At 49.3% G+C, this 22,657-nt stretch overlaps 1 protein-coding gene across 1 annotated transcript; it reads left to right on the top strand.

Moving 5' to 3' along the window:
* Window positions 1-12,190: 12,190 nt before the first annotated feature.
* TPRA1 (transmembrane protein adipocyte associated 1) lies at window positions 12,191-21,331 on the top strand (the record flags this gene model as incomplete). The annotated part of the gene is made up of 10 exons (XM_079540164.1): window positions 12,191-12,596; window positions 12,733-12,865; window positions 14,622-14,708; window positions 16,278-16,350; window positions 17,305-17,384; window positions 18,291-18,401; window positions 18,789-18,849; window positions 19,268-19,370; window positions 19,983-20,063; window positions 21,097-21,331. The coding sequence occupies exons 1-10, from the start codon at window positions 12,418-12,420 to the stop codon at window positions 21,329-21,331; spliced, it is 1,143 nt and encodes a 380-aa protein (XP_079396290.1). The 5' UTR covers window positions 12,191-12,417.
* Between the last annotated feature and the right edge of the window lie 1,326 nt (window positions 21,332-22,657).

Genomic DNA, 22,657 nt, shown 5'->3' on the forward strand with positions numbered 1-22,657 from the left:
GAGCGGCTTGAGTTGAGTGCTGAGCTTCTCGGAGAGCTGCGTTGGGCAGCTAAACCTATCAGTAAATTGAGGCAGCTGCAAGGACAGGGTTCCTTCTGCTAGACCCATTGACATGAAGGGTGCAGGTCGGGACTCAGAGGCTCAGCTGTTCCTTGGAAACTACTACAGACACAAATAGTGTCATGACACTGTTTAACAGATCAAATTCTCCACTTCAAAATGCTATTTTTCAACGTAGTTGCAACAACTAGCTGTGTGTTTTCCATCAGCAGTGCTGGACAGTCTTCACGCCGCAGTCGTAAAATCCTGCAGCAGGAGTCACTGCTGAACTGTCACTGTCACCACTGCTGAGCTGCACGACCCAGTGCCTCACTGTGCTCACTGCTGGCAGAAAGGTTCAACCTCTAGTGCCATCCCACAACATCCCCCTCTGATGCTGTGGGCCAGTATCATCATACAGGAGGAAACGCCTTCAGAGTTGCCTTTGTAACACTGGGCACAGAAGTATGTATCTATTTCAGTCACTGTGGCAACTACTTGAAGGGGCACTACGCATACGTCCTTCAATATCACATATTGCTACAAGCCTGTGACCAGAAGAGCAGCATAGACACGATGAATAACTAGATGTTCTGGCTGATGCACTCACCCTCTCTTCCCACAGAGCAGCCGGGCCCCAGGTGTGAACTCAGTGCCCACCAACAAACCAAACTGGTGTGATGTTAGCCATACCTGTGCTGAAACTGGAGCAAGGGGCGCAGGGCTAACCTCTGCTGCAGCAAAGGAGGGTGTTTTGATATGCTGGCTAAACGCAGGCTTCTCAACAGCCAAAAACATGCGGCCTTACTTTCCGTTTGGATAAAGGCAGCTGAGAAGAGGATTGGAAACCAGGTGTTTACCTGGGATTTCTTGTCTATCCTTCAGCGTCCGATACCTTGAGTTGCTTACTAAACAAATTTAATGTGCAAATAATTGCTAATAAAATAAAACCATAGACCCCTGTGAAGTACTGTCTGCTGTAAATCCACTGGGGGAGGCTACTGAAATCCCAGAATGATCCAAAGCAGCTGAAACGGTATGGATATCCCTGAAGCCAGAAGCTAAGCCCGCAAGACAAAAGCACTACCTCCTAAAAATGAAAGGTAGGAGAGGAACTCAGCCTCTGACTGGAAGGTTGTGACTCACAGACTGTTATGGGAATGCTGTTCACGGTGCTGTACTGCACTTCTGCCAGCCAGAAAGCCTCACTCCACAGAATGTCAGTTGGTTCAGGATCAAAGGGCTACAAGTCCAATTGTGATGGAAGTACATCCCCTTATGGAAAGCCCACATACCCTCCTTTGTGTTGGAGGACAAAAACCCCAAAACTGGAAGGAAAACACCGTGATGTTGGACTGTGCTCTGCCAGGACTTTAAAAATAGCCCCATCATATTTGGGAACCAGCTTACTAAGGAACTGGAGGGATGGCAGCACAAACGGCTGGAAGCTACACTGTGCCAGTGTGCAGATGAACTTCTTAGAGGTGCTGAGTCAAGGGAGGAAATAACACAAGTGACAAGTCTCCTGAATTTTCTGAGCTCTGTGGGATGCAGAGTATCAGAGAAGAAAGCACCAATAGCTTGTCAGTTTGTGATTTATGTTGGTTTTACAATCCCTCGGGGATACCAAAGCCTAATGGGTGAGCTCGAGGAGGCTGTATGTCAAATACCAGGAAGAGACCAGCGGGATATTTCTCTAGACAACTGGACCAAGAAATATAGGGTGGATGTCCTGTTTACAAGCAGTGGCAGCAGACCTGAGGCACTGCCTGAATGCTGGCCCACCCCACAGCCAGCAGCAGCTCAGGGGCTGCCCACGTGTCCTAAGCACAGCGACATCCCCAAGTTAACAAAAACAACCCCAGAAGGGGCTGCAGCTGCCAGCCTGACCTCCACCACGTTGTGCATTGGAAACACTGCACCCTGCTGGTGTCGGAGCCAGAACCCAGCTCAGCCTGAACCGGGCTGTGGGGAGGAAGGAATGGGTTGGCTGCTGGGGGAAAGAGATCCCTATGGTTGCAGCCCCTAAAGCTGCCCACCTTTGGAAAGGCAGAGAGGAATGAAACCGACAGTGGCATGATGGAACTCTAAGTTTTATGGTGGATGTTTATGGATCTGATGACAGCAAATGGAGCTTTTACACAACTGTTTCTGTTGCATCATTAGGGCCGGCTGTGGATGTGCTGGGCCCGACGTGGTGCCCGGGAGCGGTTTCTCCCCCGGGGTGGCCCTCGCCGCCTGGATTGGCTCCTGCGGCATCTTCGGGGCTGGCTGTGGATCTCTGCAGCCTGATGTTCAAGAGGGGAGCGGCTTCGAGTCCGCGCCCGCCCTGGCTGCCGGGACCGGCTTCCATCAGCCGCTGTGGAATCCCCCGAGGACCGCGGTGCTCTCGGTGTGGTGTAGCTGTGGGTGCAGCTCTTAGCACTTGGTGTTGGTGCCTGTCTGCTCCCACGGCGTGTTTGGGGCTGGCTTGGAGAACCTTGGGCCCGGCGCTGCAACGGAGAGCGGCTTCGTGTCCGGGCCCGCAGTCCCTGTTTGCACCAGCGGTTGTAGCCAAGTTCTGGGGAGTGCCTCGAGGACTCTGATGTCCTAAGGCTGGCAGAGTTTAGGGAGCTGCTCCCAGCAATCAGGGCAGCATTACGGCAGCTCCCACGGCGTCCTCGGGGCTGATTGTAGGTGTTCTCATCCTGGTGTAAATGCGGGCGGACTCTCCTCCGGCCCGTCCTGTGCTGGCTGGACCGGCTGCTGCTCGCAGGCACATGGGAACAGTCAGCTGACCCTGATGGTGCCTGGCTGGTGGTGCTGGAGCCTTGGGATGGCCCTGGTTCCTGCTGGGTGATGGTGCTGAGTCCAGCACTGTCCAAATTTGTGTTGGAGTCTGCAAGGGGAGGCAGGATGGTGAGCAGGATTGACCTATAGCACTGGGGTGCTACAGGCTTCTATCCCTCGTGGGCCAGAGGGATCTTCGGCCTCTTCTCTCGTGTCATTAGTGATAGGACCAGGGGGAATGGTTTCAAGCTGCGCCAGGGGAAATTCAGGCTGGACATGAGGAAGTATTACTTTTCAGAAAGGGTGGTCAGGCACTGGAATGGACTGCCCAGGGAGGTGGTGGAATCACCGACCCTGGGGGTGTTCAAGGAAAGACTGGATGTTGCGTTGAGGGACATGGTTTAGTAGGAGCTATTGGGAATAGGTGAACGGTTGGACTGGGTGATCTTTTAGGTCTTTTCCAACCTTAGTGATTCTATGATTCTATGATTCTATGACTTTTGCCTCTTACTGATGCCCTCTCCAGCACAGGTGTTGCACTCCCACTCAGCTGTGCTGTGACTCAGGTAGGAACAGCGCCGATGAGTCCCTTGTGCAGCACAGGAGCTGCAGAGGAGCAGCTCCCAGGGCCTGGGGAAACCAGTGGGTTGTGGCCGTGAGGACAAAGTGATCTGAGCCAGGGAGTGCCCAGCACAGCTCTGGTGCTCAGTCCGTGCTCCCCCAGCCTGTGGTGAAGCTGGGATCCCACGCAGAGCCCCAGAAGGCTGCTGAGGTAACTCACCCTTCTTCCTCTTCCCAATCTCTGCCGTGTGGATTAAGGCAGTCACTGGCATCACAGTGCTGGTGCCTAACTGCCAGGGATGCAAAGGCATCGTCGTCCTCCCATGTTGGTCTTCTGCCAGAGGAGAGAGGGAATGCGATGATCACTCACTGCCCCAGGACTAAAACTAATCCATGGCATCCCCCCCGCTCCACTCTATGCCCAGTTCCAGCTTCCCAATGATGCTGAGGCCCGTGTTAAAGGCTGTACAGGGCCAGGCCTGCCAGTGCAGTCCCTTGCCAAGGACAGCTCTTGTGCCATCACATCTCAAGAGCTGGCTGAAAGACACCAACCTGAGTGGGATTCGGATCCCCATGGCGAGCATGTCTGCAATAAAATAGTCCCTGTCTCTGCAGAGGGAGCACTGGAAGCAGTCAATCCCCGCGCACAGGGCCTGTCCCTGCAGCAGAAACACAAGCAACGTGAGTGTGAGCCGGGCCTGGTGCTGCTGAGCGCTGACCATTCCCACAGGGCGAGGGGAGTGCTCCTACCTGGATGCACGCCCGGTGGAACCAGGCGTGTTGGCAAGACGGACACACCATGGTGCTGTACGACTTGCTGTCACCTACGGGGTCCATGCAGATGATGCAGGTCGTGTCCTGCTCCGGCACTGCCTCCACTGCCTGCTGCAGGCGGTGCTCACAGCAGAAGGACCTGGGGGGAAGATGGGAGGGATGGGCAAGGTGAGAAGTGCTGAGAGGGGGGCAGAGGAACAGGAATGAGCCCCAGGCCTTGGCTCTGGCTGTGTCAGGCTGCTGGGAGGTGTCACAATGCCTCGTGTGTTCCTTGCTTCTTTGGCTGCTGCTAACAGGAGGGGTTGGGGGCTCACAGGCAACACCTGGCAGCCCTTACCTGAACTCTCCAAAGTACTGGGTGATACATTCACCCTCTGAGGCACAGGGGAGATGGAAGCTGCGGTTACAGTCTGGCTCCGCGCAGGTGATGAAGGCCCCCCTCTTGCCACAAACGAAGCAGAGCTGGAAAGAGCAGAGCAGCCCCCATCAGCAGCAGGCTCAGGGCCTACACAGCAGGCCCCGCACCTCTGGGAGGGCACAGGGTGCAGGCAGGGCTGGGTGGCACTCTGCAGAGCTGCCCAGTGAACAGGGCTCATCTGCAAGAGCAGGAATTTCTCCTGGATCTGGTTGGAAGAGCTGGGATTGCTTTCTTTTGACCAGGCAAAGCAAGCAGTGCCTGTCCTGGCACAAAGCTCCCTGTTCTGGTCCAGTGCTCACCTTCTTCTCTGCCTGTCTCACTGTGCTTATCAGGTCGTGTAAATAAAATCTTGCACTGTCGCTATCTGATCCTGGTTGACAAAGATCATTGGCAGCTTTCTGTACAAGAGGAAAGAGCGTGATCTTGTTAGGGCAGAAAGGAGGGAATCACTGGTTGAAGGAAGGTGTCAGAAGCCACGTGGGAACTCACCACACAATACATATGGAAATAGTATCCACTGTGCTCTTCTTTGCACCCAAGGATGCTGGAGTCATCATCCACTCGGCCACACAGCACACATGCTGGAGAAGAGAGAGTAACAGCAGTGAGCACCTTGAGGGGCCAAGTGCCCCTGGGGGCTCTCCTAGGGGCTGCTCTGTGCCAGCCGTGCCAGCTGAGAGGCAGGGCTGGAGGCTGTGGAGGGGAAGGGGCACTGCAGGCCCAGCGGTGCCAGCAGCCAGCCACAGCCCAGCCGTGGCCCTCCTGGCAAGGAGCAGTGGGACCCTGCCCGCGGATGCTGGGGAGCCCCTGCGTGCCTCCGCCTCCCCTCTCCGCCGCAGGCAGACCCCCAGCACCCCTCTGCCCAGTGGTGGGGAGCTGCGTGCAGGGATACTTTGCTCTCACCTGGCTCCCTCGAGCTGGTGGCCTCCTGCGTCCCCACGCACACTGTGCGTATTGACGAAAACCACTTGCAGAGTCCCTGTCCCATCACTGCTGGGCTTTGTCCTCCGCGTGCCAACCTATGGGAGAAGCGGGATGAGGCTGAGTTCGCAGCTCAGGCCCCCGAGCGCTGGGGAACACTCCTCGCTTGGCAGCCTCAGGCAGCCCCTTCCTCTCTGCTCACCTCACCAGGTTGCACTCAGCTCAGCCTGAGCCCCGCAGCCTTAGCTCAGCTCCACACCCCGCATGTCTCAATGGCCGTTCCGTGCCACCCTCTGTGATGCCATCACACCTCACAGGGGCTGAGGGCACCCAAGCAGGAGGGTGGCGGCTCTTGCAGCCAGCACAGAGTGAGGAGCCTAGGGCCGGATGCAGCGCCGCTGGAACCCGGCTTGTTGGTGCTGCTGAAGGCACTGGGTGACACGTCCACCCTCCTGGCCCCACCTGAACGCTGCCGGGCCTGTGGCTCCATCAGTATCCCAGTCAAGCCTTTGCGTGTTTCCATGATGTTCTCGAGGCTTTTCTTTTTGGTTGTTCGCTGCTGATTACCTCTGGTTACAATAAATGACTCGATTCACAGAATCACAGAATCTATGGTTGCCAAAGACCTCTAAGATCACCAAGTCCCACCGCCCAGCTGCCCACGTCCCTCAGTGCCACATCCCCGTGGTTCAGGAACACCTCCATGGACGCTGACTCCCCCAGCTCCCGGGCAGTTGTGCCAGTGCCCGACCGCTCTTTCAGCAGAGATGTTCTTCCTGATATCCATCGGGGACCTCCCCTGGCTCAACTTGAGGCCGTTCCCTCTCGTCCCATCGCTGCTACCTGGGAGAAGAGGCTGACCCCCACCTCGCTACAACCCCCAGGGAGTTATACGGAGTGGTGAGGCCTCCCCTGGGCCTCCTCCGGACTCAACAATCCCAGTTCACTCTGCCGATCCTCATGGGACTTTTGTTCCAGACCTTTTCCTGACCCATTGCCCTTCCATGGACCCACTGCAGGGCCTCCATGTCTTTCTTGTAGTGAGGAGCCTGGAACAGAATACAGCACTTGAGGTGAGGCCTCACCAGTGCCGTCTACAGGGGCACGATCACCTCCCTGCTCCTGCTGGCTGCAGCATTTCTGCTACAAACCAGGATGCCCTTGGCCTTCTTGGGCACCTGGGCATGGTGCTGCAGCGCTGTGGTGCTGCCTGGCGTTATCGTGGCCAAAGAGCAGCAGCCAGCACTTGGTCTTCTTGGGCCTGATCCAGTTGTGCTCAGCCCATCCATGCAGCCACCCCAACCCCCCTGTAGGGCCCTCAAGCAGATCAGCGCTTCTTCCCCACTGCCATCAGCCCGGACTCCTCTGGAGCACCATTCGCATCTTTTCCTCATCATTTGTACTTTGTGTTAGCAAGTCCTTATCATCAGCATGTGGGTATTGAATTACCAGAAATTTAGGTAGGTCGCTCCAAAAATAATGCCTCCCCTATTTACTTCCTGACAGCTACCCTGTGTCCTGTGCGAGGGTGTCCCTGTGTCTTTCCCAGGGGTGAATGCAGCTGGATTCCAAAGTCCTGACTGTCAAAGCATATCACCAGGATTTCGCAAAGTGGTGGAGGAGCACTGGGGACTGAGCTCCCCTCCTCATAGAGAGGGCAGACACTGGAGCACAGACCATTGCATGTCCTGTGGTGCAAAATTAAGGCTTGCAGTAGGCTTCAGCAGGTTAGCACAGGGGCTTTGAAACAATGTGTGCACATCTGTAGTCCCTCTGCAGCTGTATAGCCACACAGTTTACGATGGGAACTAATATTCTGTCCAGTGGGCTGATAAGCTGAAAAGTATTTTAGAGAGACAGGTGTCATATAAGAATGGAATTTGGTGACAGGAGAGCATAATACTATCTTGGAATGCACACCTGCAGTCAGGTGAGGCTTTGGTGCCAAAAGACAACAGTGCAACGAGGAAAACACCAAGGGACAGCCCTCCCCAGGGCCCTCAGGGTTCCACCAAGTCTGTTAAGTATCACCCTTTGTCTTGTTTCCACCTGTGACACAGCAGGGACCCACCAAGCAAGCCCTGCCACCTTTACGCACAGGGCTGCAGAGATGGCACAGAGCATTCTTCTGTTTGAGAGGCACCTTTTACATCTGCTGGTCTGCACCCTCAGAGAAGTCAGGTGGAATGAACAGGTGAACTGGGAAGCAAAACCTTTCCTCCTGACAAAGCCATGCAGGAGGCCACGCATGCCATTAGCTAAAGCCTGGGGGTAGAGGCAAGAAGACATAACTCCCATCCCCGGAGATATTTTAGCCAGAACATTCTGCTTCTTCTTGAGCAGAGGTGCCCCTGCTGTAACTCAGAGATGTTGTACCTGCCGACTGTCAGAGCACAGACCTGCAAACAGCCAGCACTAAAGCTTCACAACACCTCATTAACCTGAGCAATGACGAAAGGGAAGGGACATAGCAGGGTCATGCCGAGGGCCGGCTTCTCCAGGCATTGTTCTAACAGCATGGCACAAGCACAAAGCCTCAGCTCCATCGGAGCAGCGTGCCGAGGCCGACCCGCAGCAGGCACCCCACAGCGCGCACGGCGCTCCCCCCTATCGCACAGAGGGCCGCTCTGCACCGCGAGCCCTTAAATGGCGGCCGCCCGCCTCCGAGCCCCGCCTCCCGCCGCTTCCCATAGGCCGGCGCCCCGATTTCTTTCCGCCTCCCCAACCGCTTGGGTTGGGCTGTTTCGGGGCTCCTGTTTGAGCGGCTCTGCCGGGCTTAGCCGGAAAGGCAGCGCTTTGCTGCTCCTGCCGCACGCAGCTGTCTGTCCGTCCTCTTGCGCGACGCTCCCCGGCCGAGCGGAGCGGCGGTGCCGGGCCTGGCATGGCGGGTGTGGGTCCCTGCGACTGAGCGCCGCCTGCAGGAAGGCCGGGCCGGGAGGGCTGCGTCTTGCGGCGGGTAGGAGCGGGTCGGGTGGCGGAGGGGGGCTTTGGGGACGCGGCCCGGGCCTGGCTGCGGTCCTCTGAGGCGGTACGGTGATCGGGGGCCCGGCGCGGGGCGTTAGGCTCCGTCTTCCTTTTTCTGGCCGCCTCCCCGCTGTCCCGGCTGGGCTCGGGCCTCGGCGCCGCGCTGTGCTCACGGCCTGTGCCCGGGGCTGCGTCGCTCGAGGCGCTCTGGAGCGCTCCGCTGCCTTCAGCTGCCCTTACAGCGGGTGGTTCTTGTTCGTGTGAGGTGTCCCCGTGCTGCTCCTTTCCTTCCTTTGCCTGGAAGAAGAATGGGAAGCCTATCATATACTGTTGCCCGGCTTGCTCCCGAGCTTGGCGTTCTGTCCTGTTTGGGTTACTGGTGCTCTTGGTGCTTTTTTAGTGTTGTAGTTCCTCTCTTTTAGAGTTTTGTTCTGAAGCAGAAGCGATAGTGAAAGTTGGAGAGAAGAGAGTTGAGCCCTGTCAGGACAGACGTGCCACCTGTTTGTTCGAGAATGCGATGTAAATGGCGATGGCTTTGATCTAGGGGGAGATCTGAACAACTGTCTTTAAAGGAGAGCGAAGAATAAAGGTTTCCCTTTTTCCTTGAAAGCTGTGTAACCTATTGGAGTAATGCTTTCATTTAAGCAGGGATCTGCTAAGTGCATCTCTCTGCCACTCGCATCCGGAATTGTAGGGAGCAATTCCAGCCCTGATGTGGTCTGTGCTTTCCGATGCTGTTTTCAGAAAGAAGGAAAACAATCAGTTTTATTAAACCTGGAAGTCTGGTAGGTGTGTGTGACCACATCCATGAAGTTGTGTTTTGAGGCTGCAGATAACTGCTGGTAACCTGAGCCTCAGTTTTCATTGGTTACACTATGTGTCCTGAACCAAAAAGCAGAGTCCCCTTACTAAGAGGCAGGTGCCTGGCCAGGAGGTGCAGCTGAGCCTCCAGTACTGTGTCTCAGTGCCTGGATGGAGAAACACTGCTCAGCCACATCAGGCTCAATTCAGCTGTAATATAGCAAACTCCTTTTTTTCCTTTTATTTTCCAGTGTTTGGCAGTTCAGGCTGTCTGTCAGAAGGAAAGCTGGGTTGGGGTGTGGGGTGCTGATGTGTGGCTGTGGGGTGGCTTCAGCTCTTCTGTGTGGGCTGAGCTGGCGGCTCTGGGCAGGGTGTGGTGAGTGAGGGCTATGCTCAGCTAACTGGGTTAGTTCAGATGAGCTGGGGCATGAGTTGGAAAGTGCAGCAGGGAGCAGTGGTGCTGGGTATGATGAAGGCTGTTTCCCGGGTATCAGTTCCCAGTGCCATTGCTGTGGGTTTGTTGCTGGTGGCCTCAACCAGAATAGGGCAGTTCTCAACATCTTCTCTGTGGTCGTTGGCTATGAGGAAAGCATGACGTGTGCTGTGAGACTGATGGCTCTGGCTGCCCTTTTGTAGTATGTTGGGTGTTGTGCTTCTCTGCCTTTGTAGGATAGTAACACCAGGCCATAGTGAGCAGCCTGGCATGGAGGTAATCTCAATTCTGCTTTGCCCTTTGAAACCTTGTGACTGAGGCTGGCTGTTGCATGTGGCCAACTCCTCTCCTTATCAGCAGCTCACTGCTGTTGTGTGATAGCGATGGATTCTAGGGAAAAAGGTTGGAGTCTCCTTGTTCTTTTTCTGAGGACATGTTTATTTTTCCAGGTAGGTCTGCAGCTTTATAATCAAACCCTTTTCACTGGGATTTCCCAAGTCAAATTCTTTGTCCCAGTAGCAGTTAGAGGTGTCATGGTTCATAGCTGATGTAATTCTACCCATGCTCTGTGAGTTTTCTCTATCCTTTCCCAGCATTTTTAAATTTCGGAAGGAATAAAAAATTCTTCTGCATTGGTAAATATGAATGTATTTGTCTTTGCTGCTACTGAGATGCAGAGGTCAGTGAAAGTGTTTCAGAAGAGAAGAATGAAGCAAAGTTATTTACAGGAAATCCTCAATGGTGTCAGAGGAGTGAGTTAGTGGAGGGAAGAGAAGACACTTCTGGGGAGTTCTGCAGTGTGGAGGTGGTTTGCTGGAACCCCCGCTAGAACTAAGATCATTTGGCACAGATATTGCCATCTCAGCACAAAGTTGATCTTTCCAGGTCTGTGTGTTTATTTAATGACATCTCTCGTGCAGCACAGCATATGGCAGTTGCACAGGAGAATCTCATCCCAGTGAGTATCTGTCAATGTGGGTGAATCAAAGGGAGGGTTTGTTAGCTGGGAGAGGCATGGGTGCCCCCTGTCCTCAGAAGACTTATGACAGATCTCAGCCTCTGAAGAAAACTCTGTGCCCTGGAGACCTGGGCAGTTTGTGGGGAAGGTGCTACTGAACTCTGAAAGCTCCAGGGGTGGCGCAGGGCTGTGCTGCTTTTTCTTTCTGACCTGTGAGTCATCTCAGAGCTACCAGGGAAATGACCTGCTGACTCCTGGCATTGAGGCTGTTGGCTTTGCTATGCCAGCCAGGGTTAAATTCAGACAGGGGGGAGATGTCTTCTTTTAAGATGAATCCTGGATTGACCGCGGCACGCAGCGCTGTCTCTGGCTATGTGCATTTTTGGGATGGCAGTTGGTAGAGATGTTTCAATCTGTGTCATCTGCAGCCACGTCCCTGGAGGGTGCAGGGGGATGTGATGGGACCTTCAGCACACTGCCGGTCAAGTGTATTTAGCAGTGAGAGTTGCTACTTTAGGGTAAGAAGGGGGAGGATCTGCACAAGCTGACAACACTGAATCAGGAGAAAGTTTACTAGTCAACCTCTAATCCTGCTCTACAGTGAACCACCATTCATCCAAGCTTCTAAGGTGACCATGGAATCAACAGAGAAACTGCAGCTATTACTTACACTGCTACAACATTTACAAAGCCACTGGGCACAAAACATGTGGAGCTTTCTGGAGAACAGAGTTTCTGTTCATCTTCTGTAAGGACAGCTAATAGTACAGCAGTGTAGGGCCTGGGGGTGGGCAGATGGCAGAAAAGATAAGAAAGTTCTCTGTGGCAGGCAATTCAGAAACACCTAATGAGGAGAATGGGAAGCTCTCTCTTGTCCTTTTTCAGGTGCCTGGAGAGGGCTAAGACAGGGCAGGCAAACAAGCTAAGCCCCACAATTCATTTTGAGTTCAGAGCTCTTTGGTGCCCGGGAGTTCAACCCGAAGAAAAACACATCAGGTAGGGACAGCTGCTGAGCCTGGGTTTGTGAACTCCTGGGTTTGTGTGCATCCAGGTGCTGATCGGTGTCTGAGAAGTGCGATGTGACCTGGATAGGGGGGTGTGAAGAAGGTGGAGAACCTGATGCTAGTAGGGTTATAGGAAGGTGCCAACTTTACACATCTTTACTGTTCTGATTTTAAAATCAGAATAGTTCTGGTGTCTTGCAGAGAGAAAAATGCTGATTTTTTTGGCTTTCTTGATGTTGATTTCTGAATATAGTACATACAGTCCCTGTAGATAAAAGTATGTGGGGCTCTGACTGTAGGTTTGGTAACAGCAATGGGTTTTAGTTATGAACCTTCAACTTGACTTTTGTAGGAATTAATTTGTTGACTTCTTGGGCTTGGGATCTAGAATAATTGATGCTCTGATGCAGCAGGGTTTTTGTCTGATGATGCCATGTATTGCTGCTGAGCTTTGATTTATTCTATCAATCTGCCAAGGCTCAAGTAATCACTGTTTGAAGGTGCATTTTACTCTGATACAAGATGCTGATTTTATACTGTCTGCCCTAATGGCTGTGTGCAGAGTGAAGGCAGGTGTTATTCTGTTGTGTCATGCAGTCTTTCTGATTATAATAATTTGCAGTAACAAGCAGGAAGCAGTTGTGGGGGGGCCTAATGGAAGGGATATACTTTTTTAGCTCTGACTCACAACTGCTTTAATGTTCTCTTTTCTCTGCTGCTGTTGTCCCGTGCCACGTTTGACCTGAACTTGCAAGGAGGCAGGATATTCCAGTCCATGATGTCCATGATGAGATTCTCCTTGTCTGACAACATCACAAGCTCTACTGCCCTGGTGACAGCACTGGATAATGTGACAACTTTGTCTCCAACGACAGCGCAGGCAATCAATGGCACGAACATCACGGTGCCACACAAATGCCTGCTGTTGCTTTATGAGGACATTGGGAAGTCCAGGTGAGAGACAAAATGGGGTCACAGTCTGACTGTGGGATTCTTGCTTTCTCGGTGTTTGGGTGAGCAGGGCAGGGCCGGTCCCTGGCCTTCTTGGTGCTGCAGAGCAGGACAAAACTTTTCTATTTACTTTTTGCAGAGTCCGCTACTGGGATCTTTTGCTCCTGGTTCCCAATGTGCTTTTCTTTATGTTTCTTCTCTGGAAGCTGCCCTCTGCCAGGGCCAAAATCCGGGTCACTTCCAGCCCTATCTTCACTACATTCTACATACTAGTGAGTACTGCTGTGTGCTTTTGAACTGATTGATGGAGTGTTTTTTATTACCACTCTTGACAATTATCACTGAACCAGTGGAGAGAGCCTAGACCAAATCTAGCATTTGAAGGTGTACTAGCAGGAATAGACTTCTTGCTGTTTGAATTCTACTGTTCAGCTTCTGGTAATGTCCATATCTAGATATGGTGGATTTTTTCTATGGTGATTTTGTTTTTTTCCCCTGCACGCTTTCTTCTGTTTGTCACTGTCTTGGAATCCAGCATCTTCTTTTTCCTTGTTTCTTGCATCACGTCACATGACACAAAACCATTATCTCACTGTGTTCATGTATGTGAACCACTGAAGAATAATGAACAGCTCCATACATAACTGCTACAAAATTAAAAAATACTACTGGCAGTTTCCTATGTGGATTTAAGTCCTCTTTTACATCTCCAGTTATACAGGGAAGGTCAATAAAAAGCTCGTTCTGAAGTCTTTGAGAAACAAAACTCCTCAGAAACCGCAGGGAAGAAAAAGTGAGGTGACTGCTATTGGCTCTTTGAAAACATTGTGAGAAGTAGAAAGTGATGAATCAGTCTTAGAGAAAAGTGCTTTTCAGTCAGTTTGATCTTCTGGATCATTTTTGGAAATGAGGATGAGTGTGTTCAGTGAGGATTTCCTCTCAGGCAGTTGTTTGTCACATTCTGAAGGAATGCTTTCTTGTGGAGTCAGCGGTTAAAGCTAAGCTGATCGCTTTGTAAGATTCTCTCTCTGTTTAGAGGAAAACACCCTTTTTGCTTCCTGAGTTGTTCCTGCTCCAGAGCCCTTCTGTAGGACCCTTCTTTTTTTGTCAGTGTTTTGTCCAAGTTTTCCACCCAAGCAGGGAATATCACATTGTTATTCTTTGAGCTGTTTGCATCTTCCTTTTCTCTGAGGAGGAAGCATTCTGCAGCAGGTGGCTTATTGGTTGATTTCATCCATCTGGAAATCAGATTGTACTTTCCATTCTGTGTTAGATATGACTGTTTCATACCTTCATCATTAGTGTATCTAAGCCTGTAGCTTGGAGAATTGTATCTGGGAAAATCTGTGTTCTCAGAGAGGAGGTCTGCCCAGCAGAGGGTAGATGTGTCCAGCTGAGCTCTCATTTGCATGGTATGGCTGTGGCAGCACAGTGACTGGTGGATTAGCCTTGCTGAGCTCTGTGCTGCCATGCTTAAATGGTATGAGCTGGTATCTTAATGCTGCACTGTGCAGTAAGCTAAGTTGCTTTAAAGCAGTTATCTGCATTGCCTTATCTTTTGCATTCCTGAGCATTGTCAGTGTTGAGTGTGGAGAAAAGCCAACTGTGTGGATTTCAGCTTTATCACAGATCTGAAATGTGGTAGCTGGTATAAAGTGGCTTCTGTTATCTGATGGGATTGGGTTATTCAGTCATACCAAGCACTTGATCTTCTAATTTGGAGAGATGTATTTTTCATCTGATTGCCCCCAGTGAACTGAAAGGTGGGGAGAATGACTGTAAGAGCATCGTTGTAAGGGAGTGTTTAATCTGATAGCTGAAGAAATGTGCACCTTCATGAACTCTAAGCCAGTATTTCTGTACCTGACAAGCCTTTGGGAAGTTAACTCAAATATGTTATTACATTATGTCCTCAGTGCACATTATCAGGCTTCAAAGCTGGCCTGGAAATAGAATTCCAAGAAGGTATCTTGTATATGGTAATGTGCCTTTTGACTTGAGCTCTTCTTTGCTGCTTTTTTCCTGTAGGTGTTTGTGGTGGCTTTAGTTGGTATTGCCCGTGCTGTTGTCTCCATGACTGTGAGTGCCTCTGATGCTGCCACGGTTGCTGATAAGGTAGGTACTGTGCTCCTTCTGGAGGCTCTGCTTTGTGCAGTTCTGGCCACGGTGTTTTGCTACTGCTTCCCGTTTATTTGCTTGCAAGAATGTGTTCTTATTTGCAGTGCTCGTAGCTGTGTTTACTATGAAATCCTGTTCCTCTAGCTGTATCTAAGCAGTCACAACCTCTAAGACTGTAAAACAATGGACTTCCTAGTTTAGACACACAAATGGTGGTAAAGCTTTCCGGTTGCAGAGATAGAAAGCTCTGCCTTGTGAGAGCTAAGCAAACATTCAGATACCTTTAGTGGATAGGCGAAGTGTGGCTTTTGATGCTCTTGCTCTGTTTGAAGGGCTCTTGGAAAAATACTGAACTTTCTTGTATTGAAAGCAAATAAAACGACTTTTCCTTTTTGAACTGATAGCTGAATGTCCTTGCAGTTCCTCTGAGCACAGGGTGAACCCTTAACAAACAGGAAATAGCCTTGTGTGTGCTGTTCCTTTGTAATGATTGCAACGGAGTGTTACCTAAAACAAAAAGCTCTGCTGATCTCGAGGTGCTGGAGGGAGAAGAACCACCTGCAGAGTATGAATCTTCTGCCTTTGTTGTTGAGGATCTGTGTGGTTGTTTTGCTTTTCCCTTTAATGTTACCTGCCAGAGCATTTTAAGGCTCTGCTTGTCGTGTGGCCGGATGTTTGTGGCATTTTCACTCACCTCTGTTGAACAGACAAAAGTCCAGGACTTGAATAACGGAGAAGAGATGAGAGGTGGTTTTTCTCAGCTCTGCTGGTACTGCTGCAAAGTACACTTGCTCAGAAGTGTAGAAAGACAGACACTATGTTAATTTTTTCCTGCAGAAGCCTCTCCTATTATTTTTTTCTTTTTCTCATGTACATGCTCCTGTTGTGTATTCCTATTTTATCACTTGCCTCTTATCTGTGTGTTGTCAAAACAGTGCCATTGGAAGCTTGGAGGAAAAGGATCAATAAGCCAGGATCTGGGTTCTTGTACCCAGATTTGACATTGCTTTATTGCATGACTTTCTGGAAAGTCACTTGACCTGCTGTTTATCTGGTCTTGTTTCACCAGATAAAGTTTGGGAATGAAAATGACAAACTGGAAGCTATTAAATGCAGGTTTGACTATACTTTGAATTTGGGGACCCACTGTCTTTGAAGGAGGACATAAGTCTTGTTCAGTCTTTACTTTAGAACTTACTACTATAGGAATTGGCACTGTTTGATGTTACAGTTTTAAGATCATTTTGTTGCTGCTTTCTGGTAGTACAGCAAAAAATGCACATCTGTGGTAGAGGACAGATTTGTAGGTATGGCAGACTGTGGCCACATCGTGTCCCAAACAGCAGGCATGCTGTTTGCTCTCACAATTGTTCTGTCCAGGCAAGGTCGGAGCTTGAGGCGAGTGTAAAATGAATATCCTACAAAGCATGAGGAAGATTTGTGGAAATAGCCTGCTCCAGTGAGAGGCAGCCATCCTCAGGGATAGAGAACAGAATTTTCTGTATTAACTTACAACTGGTTCCTGGCTCTTCCTAATCATGTTTGTCTGGTTTCTTTATACCTCAGATCCTGTGGGAGATCACAAGGTTCTTCCTTCTGGCGATTGAGCTGAGCGTGGTGATTCTAGGCCTTGCCTTTGGTAAGTGTCAGGAGGTTTACTGAGTGCTGTGAATGTTTCCTATTCCCTTCCTTTCCTCAGAGACCACATCTGTAAGTGTGTACATTAAGGAGCACTAGAATAAAGACAGAAGACAAACTGGACAGTTTATTGGTAACGGTTGAAAGCCTGGTTACATTTACAGTTCTGCAGTTTGTGCAGTTTCAGGGTTTATTTGTGCTTTATTTGTTTTGCACGTGGTGAAGGAGCGTGCAACATGTGAAGAAGGCCTTTATACAGAGATCAGCTGCCTGATCTTTGCATGAAACACATCTTATTTAAGATAGTCGTGTTTGAGGCTACTTCTATCACCTCACCGTTGTTTAGTTTTGTTCTCTCCTGGCTTCATTTGATTCATTTAGCTGTACCTTTGTCACTCTGCATTCAGTTGTATGAGTGAAAATACTATTTGGAGCACACCTTGCTGATGGGGAGAGGGGATTTAGTAGGTGTCTCTGCCGTGTCTGCAATTGAGACATGAACACTGGTTCTTCCCACTTTTGTGGGATCATAAAGTAATTTAGGTTGAAAGGAGCTTTTGGAGATTGGTTGCTCAATCATGTCCCAGTGTAAATATTTCTAGATTGTTAGGCTTTCCCTCCTCATTACTGTTTTTACTGAAAAGAAACAGCAGTCTGTCTGTGTAGCTGGTAATGGAGTTGTTCCTGCTTTTCTTTTTTTAGGGCCTCATAGCCCCAGTGAAAGAACTTGATTATTTTCTGTATATTAGTGTGGGCAGGAGGAAAGCAAGTTAAAGCCTACTGTTTTACAGGTTTTGTTTTGTGTTTAAAAGGATCAGCTCTCCAAATGGAAGCAGTTAACAAAGGTTAAGTGAGCTTCAACCTTCCTTTGAGGGCCTCTGGAAATGCGGATGTTTTATTATACTTGTTTTGGTTTTTAGCACATCCTGATTCAACCTGTGTTCCTTAATTCCAGGTCATCTGGAGAGCAAGTCGAGTGTGAAGCGTGTTCTGGCAATCACTACGGTGCTGTCTCTAGCATATTCTGTCACCCAGGTGAGTACGTCAGAGCAGAAGAGGTTAATTGGCTTGAAGTCAGCTGTGGGGCTCCTGCCTGGAATGTGGGGAAAAGTAGCAGCTTTGCTCTTTGGACTAGGTTGTGGGGAAAGACTGGGTTCTTGTGGTAGTGTATGGGGATCCCAGAATATACACTAGACCATATCACACTGTCCTTTTCATGGTGTGAATGGCTCAGCCAGGGTCAAGAAATAAGGAGGAAATTTAGATGGATAGTTTTGTCCAACAAATCTTGGAACAAGAGCTAGAGTTTCTCACATGTGTGTCACAAATGCAAACTAGATGGAGGCAGCCCAAGTGTGCTCATTGGGCTGTGCACTGTGCTGCTTGTCTCCTCTTGAGCTGAGAGCTCTTGCTTCCCTTCAAGCTAGCAGCTGGCTTGCTAGCTCCATTGATTAGCTCAGTCCATCTCTCTGGACAATGCAGTGTGTGTCTGGTGTTGTTCTTCTCCTTAATATGTAAGTGGCCAGCCTTGTGCCTCTATTTGAGGCAGTACCAGAATAACAGACAGTTGTTTGATGATCAGGCCCTTGTGTGGCAGTGAGCTGTTCGTTACCACATGACACTTAATTGGGCACTGTTGAAACTGCTTGAAACAGAGGGCTGTGTCCACTCTCCTCCTTTCACTGTCTCTTTTTCTAGAATATCACTGATACTGTTTTCGTTTAGATACTCATTCTTGCCATTTTGTTCCCCTCATCTTTTGTTTCGTTTCTTCCTCTTCCCTGGGTGAACATAACGTGGCCTAAGCAGGGCGAAATTTGTGTTTCAGGTGGCAGAGACAACTTTTATTTGAACTTTGAACGTAGTCTCTTTTATACAGACAGCCACTGTAATGAGGATGCTGACTATAACAGCACTGTGATGGTGCCGTTTCTTTCCTAGGGGACCTTGGAAATCCTCTACCCTGATGCTCACCTTTCAGCTGAAGACTTCAACATCTATGGCCATGGAGGGAGACACTTCTGGCTTGCCAGCTCTTGTTTCTTCTTTCTGGTGAGTATGAGGCATGTATTTAGCACTTTGACAGCCTCTTTGTATCTTCTGAATGGGACAAGGAGGATGATTTGAGTATAATAAGGCCCTGTGTCCTTCCCGCCTGATGTGCAGTGCAGTATTGATGCTTTTCATGAGGCAGTGAAGCTGAACCAATAAAGGTGTGAACTACAGCAGCTGAATTCAGGTGTTCCTCACTCCCTGTTTCTCAATGACTAGCTGTGCTGATGAGGTGAGGTGTGGAGCTCTCACATGCGCACTGGGTTTAATAATGAAGGCTTGTGCCACTAACATGAGGCACCTAGGAGGTTCATGACACAGTATTCTGCCCCTACCAAGCTTTCTAAGCCACAGAACAATCTTTTTTTTTTTCTTTTGTCCCAACAGGTCTATTCCTTTGTGGTGATTCTTCCAAAAACTCCTCTTAAAGACCGCATTTCTCTGCCCTGTAAGTGACTGTAGTGTTTCCATGATGTAAGTGGGGCAGCACCAGGATAAAAAATAAGTGAGGGGAGTAAGAGGTTCCTGTATGTGGCTGTGCTATGGATGCATCCTTCTGTCTCAGCTGTGGAATTCTTTCTCTACCATGTCTCTGCATGTGTTGCCAGGGCCATGTGCTTTCAGAACTCATTTTCTGTGCTTGCATGCATACACATGCAGGAGGAGATGTTTAACCTTTTATACCTGTCAGTCCTAGCAGCATGGGACAGAAAAATTTGGTCTTAACTGCTAAGAGTTTATAAACAACCAAGATGCTGAGATGCTTACATTGAGTTTGCTGTCTCTATTGAACAGAACCTACTGTTTGCACTGTGATGGTGCTTATGAGGTTGAGCTTCATCTTGATGTCTGTGTCTTTCTCACAGCCAGGAAAAGTTTTTATGTTTACGCTGGGATCCTGGCAGTGCTGAATCTGGTGCAGGGTTTGGGCAGCGCCCTTCTCTGTGTGGATATCATAGAAGGACTGTGGTATGTATGTTGGGGAAGGAGTCTACAGCCTGCTTTCTAATGTTGCATTTATGTCCTTCAACAATGCCTCAAGAAAACAAACTTCTGCAGTGTTCCTAAGGAGGAATAAAGCTATTGTTTGTTTCATGGAAAAACTCACATTTGTGGGGGTCTTTGGAGCTGCATGTTCCACAGTGGTCTTGAGGTGGTGAACAGGAGTGGCAGTGTGAGTCTGCTGAAGCCTGATCATTGGCTTGTTTCTTAGAGAATATGTGAGCAAATGGTCTGTTTGCTAGAAATACAAGATACCTTTAGTCATATCTGGAGTCTCATTCTGCAGTTCAGATCAGTTGTTTTCCATGAGTCAAAACTGGGAGCACTGAGACTTTCCTTTGAGTCAGATCCTGGGATGTGACATGGTTCCCTTCCAGGGTGTCTAGGATCAATGACATGATCCTATGTCATTGATCTGTTAGTTTGCATCAGTCCAGATTTGTTTAGCACAAGGTTTGTGCTCTGCTTGCCTGCTCTTGAGGGAAATAGAATCATTTCTTCTGGGTGGATGTGGCTGGGGTTATCCAGCTGTATTGTTTGAGTCCTAAATACCTTCATTTTCCCTTTTGCTTTTGACAGCTGTGTTGATGCTACTACATTCCTTTACTTCAGCTTCTTTGCACCTCTCATCTATGTGGCATTCCTGAAAGGCTTCTTTGGGTGAGTAGCAAGAACAGGGGTTTACAGACTGACCGTTGTTATTTGATCTGTGCCAGATTGTTTTCCAGCTGTACAATAAAGGCAATGACTGCAATGACTGGAATGCCATTTAGGGAGCCAGTGTTTCATTCCTGGCTTACTGATTTTCTTTGTGGTCCTGCACTGGCCACTTGTACCCAGGGCTCCCCTGTGTACAAGGTAGAACCAATAGTTGCGTTTCCCTAAGCACCTCTCTCTGTCACTTCAGTGTCTACATCCTATTTGTGCAGAGTTCTGCTGCCGAAGTCAGTCACTAAATTAGTTAGTGAAGGACTGAGTCCTGGCACATTAAGCTAGCACAAAGTGAGTTTTTAGGAGGTTTACTGGTTAAACAGCCCTTGGCTCGGGTTTCCTATACAAGGGCCCAGTCCCCGGCTGAAAGCTCTGTCTGGTGTTGATTACTGGGTTGGGTGTGCCGCCGTGTGGCCACTCAGGAGAGATGCATGTTTTTAGGAATTCCTTTTTGTAAGCTGTACGTTTTACTGTCCTTGAGCGAGAGAGACCTCAATCAGGCTTTAGAATAACCAGGAATAAGAAAGTACTCCTAAAATATCAAAATGTTTCTGATGTCTTTGAAATCAGAACAGTATCTGGAGATAGAGATAGAAAGTGCTGATTTGCAAGTGTTTGTATTTTGATTTTCCTGTTGCACACAGGTGGAATGAGAAATAGAGTATTTTTGTTGTTTGCTGTGAAGTCCAGTGATGCCTGGATGCTGCTCTCAGTAATTCAGAACTCAGAGGAGAACATGCTTGTCACACCGATGTCAGGACTGCTGTTTTTATTTCCCCTAGGCAGCCTAGTCCAAAGCTACAGTTAGCATTGTTCCATGGCAGTTATTCCACTATGACTATATCCAGACTGAAAGCAATATGAAAAGTTCTTTGATACTTAAATACACGCTGTTTCAGTGCTACTGAGTTTCAGTTAAGGGTAAGTGGCTGTTATGAGATATTTTGCTTAAACATGTATTTTAAATCCTTATTGACTCTAGGTCTGAGCCGAAGATCCTTTTCTCCTACAAGTGTCAGGTGGATGAACCTGAAGATGTGGATGTGCACCTACCCCATGCTTATGCTGTTGCCAAGAAGGAAGGAATGGATTCTGGGTTCTACTCAAGCACTCAGATTGATACCACAGCCTACCTGGATGACGTGGCATCTATGCCGTATCACGTGGGCAGCATCAACAGCATAGACAGCGATCGTTGGAAAGCTATCAATGCCTAAGGCAGGGCTCTCCCCTGCCCCTTATGAACTCCCTGATGCTGAGGATGTTAGGATATCCACTGGAAATCTGTTCATCGCTATCTGCTGTGGCTTTCCTCTTTTCCTTAGGATTTCTGAAACCTATCGTGGAACTAAGTTGGCAGCCTTTTTGGAGAGAATATTTCCCGTCACTGCCTGAGAGCAATCCAGAACAGTCCTGTTCATAAACCTATAAACATTGAACCTTCCTGATTCTTTGCGTTCCAGGTGTGAATATGGCCCAGGACAGGCCTGACTGGCGCCTCCTGCTTTTCAATGACTGACAGCACTTGTCTGCCAACTAAGGGAAATGTCGTTTAGAAGCTGTTTATTTGACTGTGTATTCTATTCACATGGAGAGAGTTTGGTGGTTTAAACCAAAGTTTGTGTTCCTGGGCTTTCTCAGGCAGCACAGTTGTCTGGATCTTATCACAACCATGGATGGGTGGCAATAGATATGTCTCAATGGCGAAGCTGCTCAGTTGGACTCATCTCTGGTTTCAGCTAATGCTAATGAAAACTGTGAATTGCAATTGTTAGGAGTTAAAAGGATTGCGATCTGAGTGTGTAGGAAGGAGAAAAGAGGTGTGAAGAGAAATGAGCTGCCCAGTGTATCCTGGGGCTGCTCTGGGAAGCACAGCTGGTATCTCGCAGCACCTGTGTGAGCTGACACAATAATAGGGAGGCAGGACAGGCAGCTGCTGCCCAGCTGAGCTGAAGTAGTTATGAAACAATCTGTGGAGGCTGCACTGCTGTTCATCTGAGCTCACAGGAACATCTCAATAACAGCACTGAAGCGGGGTGAAGTTTCAAGAACACAGCACGTACAGTAGGTATGTGTTACGTCTTCACCATGCTTCATGGCAGGGTCATGGAGAGGGCTGTGAAGGAAGAGGCTGTCTGTGCTGATGAAGGCTTCAAAGATGTTCAGATGCCTGAGGCAGGATAGAAGCTGATGAATCTGAGCTGTCAGTGTCTAGTGACTGGGAGTTCTTAAACACCACAGGCATCTTAAGATCAAATTGGCCGGTGTTCTAGGTTGGGTGGCAGGTGGATGCTCTGGTAGAACTGCTGTGGCAGTGTCCTCTTGTGTTACATTTCAGTTCCCCAGACTTCTAATGACCTTAATAGGCTTTTCATCTTGATACATTGGAAATACTTATGGGCATGTGAAGTGTGGTTCATTTAAAAGCTATCTGGAACTTCTTAGTCTCTTCCACACTGGAATAGGGACTGTTGTCAGAGCTGCTTGACGTGTGGTTCCAAGACAGTTTGTTCCAATTCAGGGACTGTTGAGCTGATAGCTGC

Source organism: Tetrao urogallus, assembly GCF_951394365.1.
Source record: "Tetrao urogallus genome assembly, chromosome: 10".
Classification (NCBI taxonomy): Eukaryota; Metazoa; Chordata; class Aves; order Galliformes; family Phasianidae; genus Tetrao; species Tetrao urogallus.